Source organism: Biomphalaria glabrata, chromosome 14 (assembly GCF_947242115.1).
Source record: "Biomphalaria glabrata chromosome 14, xgBioGlab47.1, whole genome shotgun sequence".
Taxonomy (NCBI): domain Eukaryota; kingdom Metazoa; phylum Mollusca; class Gastropoda; family Planorbidae; genus Biomphalaria; species Biomphalaria glabrata.
Window position 1 is genome coordinate 12313722 of NC_074724.1, and position 12143 is coordinate 12325864.

The 12143-nt window shown below is 37.1% G+C and overlaps 1 protein-coding gene across 29 annotated transcripts in view; it reads left to right on the plus strand.

The window, feature by feature from the left end:
- LOC106074315 (uncharacterized) overlaps nt 1-12143 on the plus strand; it is a 135875-nt gene that overhangs the window by 12593 nt on the left and 111139 nt on the right. For all 29 annotated transcript variants that reach the window (XR_008774599.1, XR_008774600.1, XM_056009558.1 and 26 more), the window contains exons 5-8: nt 1026-1150; nt 7380-7581; nt 9536-9748; nt 11002-11082. Coding sequence is in view for 27 of the 29 variants with exons in the window: in XM_056009558.1 (XP_055865533.1) it covers nt 1026-1150; nt 7380-7581; nt 9536-9748; nt 11002-11082 (621 nt within the window). In the remaining 2 variants the exon portion in view is untranslated. The remainder of the gene's footprint in view (nt 1-1025; nt 1151-7379; nt 7582-9535; nt 9749-11001; nt 11083-12143) is intronic.

Below are 12143 nucleotides of genomic sequence, written 5' to 3' on the forward strand. Positions count from 1 at the left end.
AGAAACATTTTTAATGAAAATTAACTAACTGGATAATAATAATTTTTTTTTTTCATTAGCGAGGCCCTTTAAAGTCCAAGGCCAGGAGCGTTTGCCCCGCTCGCCAACACCCTAAGCCCAGTTCTAAAGACAAGATATATACATATATATAGAGAGAGATATAGATAGATATTGACTTGCAGCTATACCCAATCATGGAAAAGGCTTCGGGAGTCAACCCTGAGGAAAAATCAGGAGCTGGCGACCCTAAGACAATTTGCTACACCCTGGCAGAACCTTTGGCGCCGCTGACCCCAAACTGTATCGGCACTGCCATTCCTTTGGATATATCAGCTGCGTGGAGAGGGAGGGGGGAAACTGATGTGTGGGCGACATCGTTCCGACCACAGCTAATGCCCAGACATTTATCTCATTTCCATGAGATGATCCATAGTCACTTTGCGACTGAAGGAGGCCATAGATAGATATAATCTTTAATCTTCTAGATAAAGAATCTAGATCTTATTTTTTAGCCTCTGTTTAAGATGGTTTTTTTTTATATTTTCCCCAATTAGGAGTACCCGCACACACTCGCTCAGTATCTATTTAGTATTTTAATATATATGTTTCGAAATTGTCATTATTTTTGTTTGTTTGATTACTCAGTAATCCTTATAAGAACAAGGAGTTTTTGTCAATACATAAGCTCAGCAGCAGCCCCCACTAGATCTTTCCATAGCAAGGGCCATGCTAACGAAGGACTTGTTTTGACAGCCTTAAGTAGTAAAATATTAAAGATTCATAAGGCATGGTTTCATACTTGACACCTGACACCTAATTAACAAACTGCTATCGAAAAAAGATTTCAGACATATTTATTAACATTAATTTTATTGCCCAAAAGGAGCTAAAATATTTTTAAAAACTTTTCAGTTCTTTCGATCTAAATTTGACAGACTGACAGACACACAGCACAAAACTAAAAGCGACTATTCATCTAAAACAAATATATATATATTTTTTTTTTCTAACTTTGTCAACAACAGAGGCTGCAACTAGCGTTCAATGTCAACGACCGAGCATAAGTTCTACAGGTGATTTGTTTCTACTGAACTGTCAAGCAAGCCACTTCTATCCCAGACTAACTTGCTCGATGTACGAAATTAAAAACGTAAGTACTCCCAACAGCTCTGTATTAATCCAAAAAACACTAATCTACGTATTGTAACTTATGTATATGTTTAAGTTGTACTTAAAGTATTTCTAAAGTACCTTGACAATCCTAGATGATTGAGTATCTTGTAAGGTGTATAACAGTTACGGATGTGATTTCTAAACATACTTCGTTACAAGACAGTAGACAATAACGAAAGGGATCAAAAGCTCAATAACTAAGTTCACTCCAGATGAAAATAATAATATTATTTATAAAGCGCTGTTAACAAACAAAATGTAGGCTCAAGACGCTGTAATAACATTACAAACACAAACATAACAGAGTAGATCATAAACTAATCTAAAAAAGTTGTAAACAGATAGGTCTTAATGTTCTTCTTAAAAGTGGTGTAGCATGTTGTCTGTCTGAGATTAATGGGGAGTGAGTTCCGAACCTTTGGTCCGTGCACTGAAAAAGCCCATGACAAAGTGTGGCGACCTTGTAATCGATTCTCGCTTTCACGAGAAGCCAATGGAGCGTGCGCAAGAGCGTAGTAGCAGAATCTTGTCTTGTTTTTCTAAGTACTATTCGTGCGGCGTTGTTCTGTATACATTGCAGCTTGGCTATTTTGTCATCAGGTATACTTGCTAGCACGGCGTTACAGTAGTCAAGGCAGGAGAGTATGAATGCCACAGCTAGCGTTTTTGTTGACTCCGTTGTTAAATATGGTCGGATCTGGCCTAATCTACGCAGCTGCAGATAAAGACCTTTACAGAGCTGACTTATGTGTGGGTCGAAAGATAGTGTTGAGTCGAAGAAAACTCCAAGATTTCGCACTACATGGACATAAGGAAGCTGGCAGTTCGTAATAAAAAGAGAATCTGTGCTTTCAACTTTTGAGACGTTGTTCCTAGTGCCAATCTTAATTATTTCTGTCTTGTCTTCGTTCATCTTGAGTTTATTTTCAACCATCCAATCGCTCACCATTGCAACGGTACTACTGATTTTCTCTGCCAGATGCGATACCTCTGAGGGTACTGAGGAATCATATAACTGTGAGTCATCGGCAAAGAAATGGTATAGGATGCCGGTTGGCCGATTGACATCGCTGAGTGGATATGTATACATAGTGAACAGAACTGGGCCTAGAACTGATCCCTGTGGTACTCCGTACTTCAAGAGTAAGCTTGTTGATTCTGTTCAGTTAACAACGACACTTTGGATGCGTTCAGTCAGGTAGGATCCAAGCCATTTTAGGACGATTCCTGCTAAACCAAAAGTGGCAGAGAATCTGGCCATCATAATTTCATAGTCTAGCGTATCAAAGGCTGCGGACAAGTCCAGCACGGAAAGAATTGATATATGTGGAATTGTGAAGTAAGTGGTTTAGTACCCTGACCACTGCTGTCTCTGTGCTTCGGCACTTTCTATATGCAGATTGAAATTCTTCCAAGAGACAGTACTGTTCAAGATGAGCAAGAATTAGCGCTAACACGACGCGCTACACAAGCTTTGATAGGAAGGGAAGATTTGATACTGGGCGATAGTTTTTTAGACATTCCGGGTCAAGACTGGATTTTTTTTTAATATAACAAGAAACGAGAAACAGAATGGGCCACAGTCGAATCAGTCACAAAACGATGTTGTCCTATTAAGAGCCTAGCAATAACTGATCGAAGAGTCTACACTAGTCCCTAACTCAATGTTTTATGTCGTCACTATAAAATGTGCGTTTACAGTCACTCTACTGTAGTGCGTAACTTAACTAAACTAAACTAAGTGTCAAACAGTATGCGTTAAGTTATATCATGTTGTAATTTAATAGATGTACATTCGATTGAGATATATTGGCAAGACAAAATACCAGATACAGAAGTCCTTCGAAGAGCGTGTCTGCAAAGCATCCACACAATCCTGATGCAGTCCCAGCTGCGATGGGCAGGACACGTCTGCAGAATGGAAGACCACCGCATCCCAAAACGACTCTTGTATGGCCAACTAAGCGAAGGAAAGCGCTCGCAAGGTGGGCAAAGAAAGCGCTTTAGGGACACCCTCAAAGCTTCTCTGAAGGCGTTCAGCATAGACCCTGGCACCTGGAAGACAGAGGCACACGACAGAGCATCATGGCGTCGCGCTGTGAAAACTGGCGCACAGGTTGCTGAGGAAAAAAGAACAACGCAGGCTGAAGAAAAACGCCAGAAAAGAAAAGCAAGACAAACGACACTAGCTCCAGCTGGAATAACCTGCCCAGTGTGCAGCCGAACATTCCGGGCTCACATAGGTCTCACCAGCCACATGAGGAGGCATAAAACCCCAGTGCAAAGCCCTCAGCCCCCTGGATGACAAAGTGGTCATCATCGAACCACGATGGACGAACTATAGATAGATTGGATTTAATTTGTCAAATATAGTCCAGTGGATTCGTGGTCAATCACAGAATAAATCCAGGAATAAAACTTTGGAACACTTTAAAAAATAAATAAATAAATGAAAATAACCTCACAAATAAAAATTTTACTATTGAATTGAATATGTATTTGCTAAGCCGAACTTATAATATTATTAAATGAACCAACTACTTCCTTTTTTACTTAATTATAGCCGTTTAAAAATTATTTACGATAATTACAAGCCAGAATAGAGTCATAGACGCAAAACTTCAGACTGATTTGTTTGCTCAGTTAAGCAGAGTTTCTGGAAGACGGCTATGTAACATTATGTTGTTTTTTTTCACTGCATCTTCAATTAGTACAGTCAGTCAGGTATTTGTCACTTTACGTACTTTACGTCTAATAGTCAGAATACTCGCTTTTATAACAATAAAGAAAGACCTGGCAATGTTAGATCCTATTCAAGAATGCCTTTACAAGACCATGTATAAAAAGTGAAGGATTCAGAGTCAAGACGGGCTCCATTCCAGTTCGCTTCAGTGAGTCCAGCGTGAAGTCAGTTATGCACATTAGAATCAAGTGCCAGTCCAAGACGAGACGATAAGGCCAATAGAATTTGATACGACAGTTCTTTTTTTTTTTTCTTTTTTTTTTTTTTAGAAACACGTAAGTCTTGTTCTTACATTTATAAATGTGATGGTTGCAGTTAATCCACAGATCTAAATATAGAACTATATGTACATATAGGTGAAATATAGATGAGCCATCAAGTCGGAGCAATGAATCTAGATTATCGTTCTTGAAACGATGACGTTATATGGGCTTTGCCTGTTTCATCATTTAAAAAGAAAATTTCACGCAGACCAGTGCAAAGTGCTGATGTCAGCATACCTGAGATGAACTCCAATTGATGGCAAGGCTGAAAGGATCAGTCCTCCCGTAGAGCCTTGGCGAGAAACTCTGCTGTTAGGTGTAGTGCCTTTAAGCTCCCATACAAGTCAAGTGACTCTGCAGACAAACTACCCCGCAGATGTCAGCATAAGACATGCTTAGAGAAATCAGCTTGTAGTTTGGAGTTGAATTTATTTAGATGTGTCGCATAATATCGCCATCTCCCACAACCATGAAAGGTCATTCAGTGGAGACACTTGGTTTCACTACTCTTTAATGTTTACATTTAATTTCTCAAATCAACAATAACTGCAAGTCCGCTGTAACATACAACCATTTTTCTGGCACCATCAGTAATCACATCAACAAATTTTCCTCTTTGATGTTTGCTCATAGCTACTAACTCCGCTATGATTTCAAAATTGTAGTTTGTACCGCAAATAAATATCAAAGCGTTGAGCGGTACCAACATGTCCGTTTAATATTATATTTTCATTTGAAAACAGCCACGTTTTCTTTATAAAACAAGTATGTTGGTTTATTATTTTGATCAACAAAGAAGTAAAGATCCGTTCACTTTTCCAGTAGATGTGACATGAAAGTATTAAATAATAAAACAAAAGTGAAGACCCTGACGTAGGGAAAGATACAATTGAAATTGGTTATAATTGAAGCCTTCGCTGGCGAGTCAATTTTGATTATATTCTGCTTTGAAATCATATTTCTTGTCTTATAAGAAGTTTACCGCTAAAATCAATATCTTCTTTAAAAAACCCGTGTGCTGAATTGTGACTCCATAATGAGGTTCTTTTTATTGATGGACAGAATGTCAATGTCTTGAAAGATCTTCTGCCATGATGAATTGGAAAAGAAATGAACGAAAAGAAGATTGAAAACTTGAAAAGGTTCCTCATCAAAGGTTCCTCATCAAAGGTTCCTCATCAAAGGTTCCTCATGAAAGGTTTTTGATCAAAGGTTTTTTATCAAAGGTTCCTTATCAAAGGTTCCTCATTAAATTTTTTACATCAGAGGTTCCTTATCAAAGGTCATCATCAAAGGTTCCTCATCAAAGGTTCTTCCTGAAAGGTTCATTATCAAAGCAGTACGCATGCGACTTACAATTTAAATGGCGCGGGTTGGTTAGAAAGCAAGATGTGGCGACAATCATACACTTTGTTTCTTAATTTGCGCCGAGCATTTCAGAGAGATAGAGAACCCATTCGATAAGTTAAGGCATTCAGAAGAATTACACTAAAAGATTATCTTTCTTCGAAAAATATTTAACTTTTGTTTTGGAGGAGTAGGATTTTTTTTTACACTGTGGGCCGAATGGAACCACGTCGCTGTTCGGATCTGGTAAGCGGGCTGTATTTCGGGCATCACTAGGCTAAAGAGTTACGTTATTTCGATCCCGAGTTTGTTGTCTTATTTTATCTTATATAATACAGACGTTACTTTAAAAATGAAGATAATTACGTCCTACACGTCTTGCATCTAGTCATACATGTTAACCAATGACTTAAATTCTGCCAAGTCACTGGTTTTCCTGGCTGGCTCAGACAACCCATTCCATGCTCTAATAGCACTGCTGCGTTGTGTTGTGCAGTGTTTGCAGCAAGTCGAAGTAAAGGGTCGTTTAAGAACATTACCATGATGCTAAGACACCTAGCAATCAAAACTCTGGCTGAGTTGGGACTCGAACTTGAACCGTCGAGAGAGGCAGCCTAGCCACTCAACCACACATCCTATTTTCTATCATAAAATCCAAGTTACAATAGCTCAGCTAGTTTTGAAATCTAAACGGGACGGACGGACAGACAAACACACGAAACAAAAAGCAACTATTTTCCTAACTGGGGCCATTAAATTGGCTGAGACAAACGAAATCTAAGTTTAGACATTCAGCGAAGAGTATAGGGCCAATAGTAAACATCTGATGACGTTGACATCTTACAGAGTATGTTCCGCATGAACGCATTTTAAAGTTGTTTTTCAACCATGACAATATAGAAAAAAAAAGTGGAGCAATAACATTTGAGCAAAAGTATACACGGATACATTCCATTTCATAATAGATGGATCATAAATAAAAAGGTAAGACACACATCTACATTTGAAATACATTAGAAAAATAAAATTAGACACAAGTACATACACAAACACACAGCACTCTCATATCTACACACATGCACATGGTTTCTTTGGCCAATATCATAATAGAGGCAGAGACCCATGATGGAGCACTTTGTATTTCTACATTTCTGCCGCAACCTTAGCGTGTGACCCACCCCTACCTCGAGAACAGAAGAGGCGGCCGTGACTGAGTTCAGCGATCCCTTCTTATCTTATTTTACTTTAAAAGAGAAGAGAATTACTTCCTAGTGGTATCCGTGTGTTCATCTAGTCGTGCTTGTTAGAGATTTCAACTCTGCTCAGCGAGACCTCTCGTTATAGTAGGCCTCAAAACTGACCTGCAACGTCACAACCTGTGGGCAGTTGTTGCCATGTCGCAAAGACCTGTGATGCAACGAGCTGTTGGCTTAAACAGCCCACATGTTGTGACGTTGCAGGTCAGTGTTCAGGCCTCTGATAAACAATTGGTCTCGCACTAAGTCCCTGGATTTCCATGCTGATTCAGGCAAACCGCTCCATGCTCTACTGTCATAACCTTGCCTAGTGCCATGTTTTCCTATATCAAGGTCTATGGAAATGAGTAATTGGAGATTTTTACGATAAACTAAATAATGTCAAGGACGCCTAACTGAACTTAAATGTTGTTAACTAATGAAGAGTTACAAACGGAATAGATAATAGAGTTTTATTTTGCATTGTAAATAATTGTATTCATAATTTGTTAAAATTATTTTATTATATTTGAAGTTTAATAATGAAGGTATTGTCTTTTTTTTTGAAATTGTTTTTAATTTTTTTCCTTGTTTATTTAATGCTTTCATTTGTTTCAGTCTATAAAAACTTTCCAGTCCTACACGGCGGACTATGGTAACTTAGTCGATTCTGGAAGCGGCTTTTACTACAATTCAACTTGCACATTAAAAATGCACATTTCGCAGCTACAGCAAGGCTCTCGCCAATATGGTGTGGTCCTAACCACCGCGACATCTACACTTGGCCAAAATGAATATCTGCTAGCCAATATAAACTTTGGTAGGTTTATGGGTATTCTTAAGAATTCAAATACCTAATAAATAAAAGTACATAAAGTAAAATATATTTGCGGTTTACTCTCTATGAGAATGTGACACTTTTTGCATAGAAATATGCGTCACTGAAGTGATATTGGTACACTATTGCAATTTCGGTATTTTCTTATTCGACTTATTATTGTATGATTTTATTTACTTGAAATATTAGTTCATTCTTTTTTAGTTATATAGCCTGCATACTTAAATAGTTCATACATGTTTAGAAATATTACCACCGGTACTAACAATGCCAGTGATTAAGTCACATTCGCAATAACGAAATAAAACGATACCCCAAAATATATTCTCTATGGGGACTTAGAGATAGACAAGGAAACTGGCATTCACCCTTCACCATGACTCCGTTTCTTCGTAATCCAAACTTAAGTTAAATAGGCATTAGATTGAAAGATCATACAGAGAATTGCAACTTGTGAGCGACACTTTAATAGAAACGCAGTTTGACACGGAATGACATGTCAAGTATAATTATCAAAACTTTCTATGACAGGCCAGCCGTATAAAGTTTTAAGACATGCCTTCCGTATTTTAGTTTTGTTTATTTACACCCCACACATAGCAGAATTAAAATGTTTAAGATATGTAGGCCTATAAAAAAAAATGCATAAGTATGTAGCTGCACATTTGAAAGTCTATAGTAACCTTGAGCATAGATCAGCAAGCAGATTGTTCTCTCTCTCATTCTCTCTCTCTTTCTCTCTCTCTTATTTCTCTCTCTTTCTCTTTCTCTCTTTCTCTCTCTCTTTCTCTCTCTCTCTATTTCTCTCTCTCTCTTTCTCTATCTCATGCTCTTTCTTTCTCCCTCTTTTTTTTCTCTCTATTTATGTATATATTGTAGGACACTTAGTTAGTATTATTAGTTTGCATAGAGACACACCATAATTGATGGAATTTGAACGTGTCATTTAGTAACGTCAAGACTTAGTTGGGTTAGAGATTATAGGAATAATTTGATATTATAGACAAAGACTCGAGTGAGGCTTAAATATTAAACATCATCTGTATTTGGAATAATGGTTTGGGCTTAGTCCTTTTTCTACATGTTACATGCGTAGATCTTGTTACTTGTTACATCAAATACACCCGTACAAGAAACCCAGACATCTCCAGAGTAATCTGTCGAGGTCGGACTGCCATTAGCAACAACACGCAAGGCCTATCACAATATATATGTTAATTAGCTATAAAAAAAAAAGCCAAAATGATATGCTACATATCTGAAATACTTTATGTGCATGTGACTTTATTATTTTGTTTTCCATGTTACGGATTTTAAGATCATTACGTACTAACAAAAACCTCCCGCAAGATGGCAGGGAAGGCTGCAAGCTGTGTTTGAAGTTAGTTTGAACTCCCGGGCCATCGAACGACAGCCCATGGCGCCTACCGCACGACCAGGCAGAAAATTGAATGATGTAAAAGATATCAACTAAAATTGCAAGATTATATGTGGCATGACCCTAAAATGACTGAATCTCACATAATGTATATTGCCTTTGGTGACCAGACATGTGTTAGTCAATTAGATCAATGGAGTGTGAATTTTTGAATTTTTTATTTATTCAATAAATTTAATCATGCACATATAATAATAATCTTTATTATCCATAAGGAAATGTGTCTTACAATGTGTGCATTACATCAAGCAAAACATTATAACTATAGCAAACAAAATATGCATTCACACAAGACTTATTTATAATTTACATGCGAAAAGTTTATATAAATAGTTTCTATTTAATGATATGATTGCAAGGGGAATAATAATGTTATTATTCAGACAATCTTATGATCAATTTTCTATTATCTATTTTGTGAATCATTTATGAATTTGAAATATAATTAATTAAAAAGAATATAGATGTGAACTATATAAATAACTGTATTATTCATAGCTCCACTACGCGCAGTTCTAGACAACAGTTGCACAGAGGGACAGGGTATGGTTGACCGCTACATCCATTATACCTCCATAATTTATTGCATGTGCAGACGAGACCTCGGGTCCAATGCTTTTGGTCAAGTATTTTGGTTTAGCGACAATGTTCTAGTGACATCCACCACAAACTCTGACAACTCTTCAACACTAACAGTTTCCTACTCAACCAGTAAGTAACACGTACCATCTCAGTCCCCTCAAAAATATTGTTTACGATAGCCCAGTATAACAAAAACTAGATAAGTAAAGTACATGTACATTTATTGTAGTTCATTGTTTATTACAAATCTTAAATGTTTTTCTATTGTATAGATTTTGCTTGTTTTTTTAAGCTGCTCGAAATACTACTTTTTTTTTACAATACCTCTGTTCAAGTCACTCGTTCATCTAAAAAATGGCTCCAACGACTTTCCTACAAATTTAAAAGTTAATGTATCTCGCTGAGAAAAAAATGACTAGTTCGTTGGCAACATGGGGAAAACTCTAGTTTGACGTTATAATTTTTCAAAGTAAAAATATAAAAAAAAAAATGTAAATTTGGCTAGAGACTAAATGTAGGTCTAGATCCTACATCGGTTTTGAAAGGACTATCACTTCTTGAAAGGACTATCGTTTTCGGGATTTCCCGTATGTAAGGCTTTATTGATTCAAGAGTTTAATAAATTAATGTTAATGAAATTTGTGGGCTTCGTCTGCTTAGTCTAGATCTGAAGGGTTATCACTGGAATAATGAAAGGTGTACTAAATCTATACATTCGCTTTCTTAGAGAGAAGGGGGAAGTGGTTGGGTCAAAAAAGTGTTGTTTTTTTTAAACTCTAACATTCATTAATTTTTAAAAGAAAAATAATCGCTCTATAAGTTTCTTAAGAAAGTATTGTATTTTTAAAAAAAAGTATTTTTAATGTTTTTCTTGTTATCCACTCATCATAACCTCTTTTTTTTTCAGAGTTTTGCATCTCTAATTATACATGTAGCTCTTTTACAAAACAAAGTCTCATACAGACGAATTGAACAAATACTTATATATGAAAGTCATTTTACAATACCTCGAGTCGACTCGTATCTTTGTGGAAACACGATGGGTGAAACCTAAAACCTGGGTGGACACAGATCTCAAAAACGACTTTAACTTTTTTTTCCCTAGAAATTTGACAGTTGATTACTAGCTCGTTGGCCACACTGGGAAAATTCTAGTATAATTTTTCAAATTATAAAGAAATTAACTCTGGCTACAGAACTAAGAAATATTTATCTTCAAAATTTTTTATTTTGTAAATCTAAAATGTATCTAAAATGTATTAAATATTAAAACAAAAGCATCACTTTACAAAATGCATGAAGGATGTATTATCTTTTTAAAAAGCAATTTTTATGCTTTTCTTGTGTTTTTTTTATAAAAAGCTTTATTCTAACGTTCACAGGTTTCAATCAGATATATCAATGTAGGGCCTTACCATTCCCAGATGCTTCTTATTCAGCCACTTTCACTCCACAATTTGCTTGTAAGTTTCAAATGTTCTTTTTTTTTAATAAAAAAAAAATAGAATTGCTAATATCAACATAATAATAATAAGGCTTGTCTTCGAGTCCGAAGATTAATGAGGAACGCAGTATTTTCCGTGGCTACGCAGCCCCAGCTGTGACCTACATATTTTGCCACATCCGGGGCAAGCATAACCAATGTCTCCCGATGATCGATTAAGATTTTCTTTTCGCCGTCTGTGTCTGTCCTCGGCAGCAGATTTCTTTTTGTCCCAAATGTGTATCCCGCGACCTTTGTGAGTGACCTCCAGCTGTCTAATCTTAAAGCATCATGCAACCAGGTGTTCTCTGTATCAGCAAAGGCAATTTGGCGCCTAAGCTGGTATTAAAAGCTTATCTGTGTGGCACCTGTTTTGTCGACCACCTTAAAGCTCACCAGAAAAGACTGCCTTTGGCATACGTTCGTCTCCCATACGGGACTCGAGCCCTGCCCAGTGTAACTGTCGGACCATAAACAGTCCTTCTATACTGTGCATACCGGCGTTTGCAAAGACAACGCTGTTTTTTAGTTCGGTCTTGTCACCGTATGTCCATGATGGAGCGCAAGCATCTTTGGTGAAAGCGCTAAAGTAGTCTTAGTTGCTTTCTGTATAGTATCCATGTCTCAGATCTATATAGAAGGGTTGAGAGAACCACCGCCTGGTAGACATTGATTTTCTAGGCAGGCGGAGCGACTTATTTCGCTAACACTCGTCTGAATGCGTCAAAAAGTGCTACTTGCCCTGGCCAGACGGTTATCAATTTTCCTTGAAAGCCGACATATCCTAATATAAAAACAACAACATTTGTTTGATTGAAAATACAAATCTAAACATATTTTATCTCTATAAGTTTGGCCTTCTTCAGTCGTAAAGTGACTATGGATCATCTTATCGAAATGAGATGAATGCCTGGGAAATAGCAATGGACTATGTTCAATATGATGTCACCCACACAGTAGTTCCTTTCCACTCATTTAATGCGACCTGAAGTATGTCCACGCATATGACCTATCCTAAGGAACTGCAAGTGCCGATAAAGT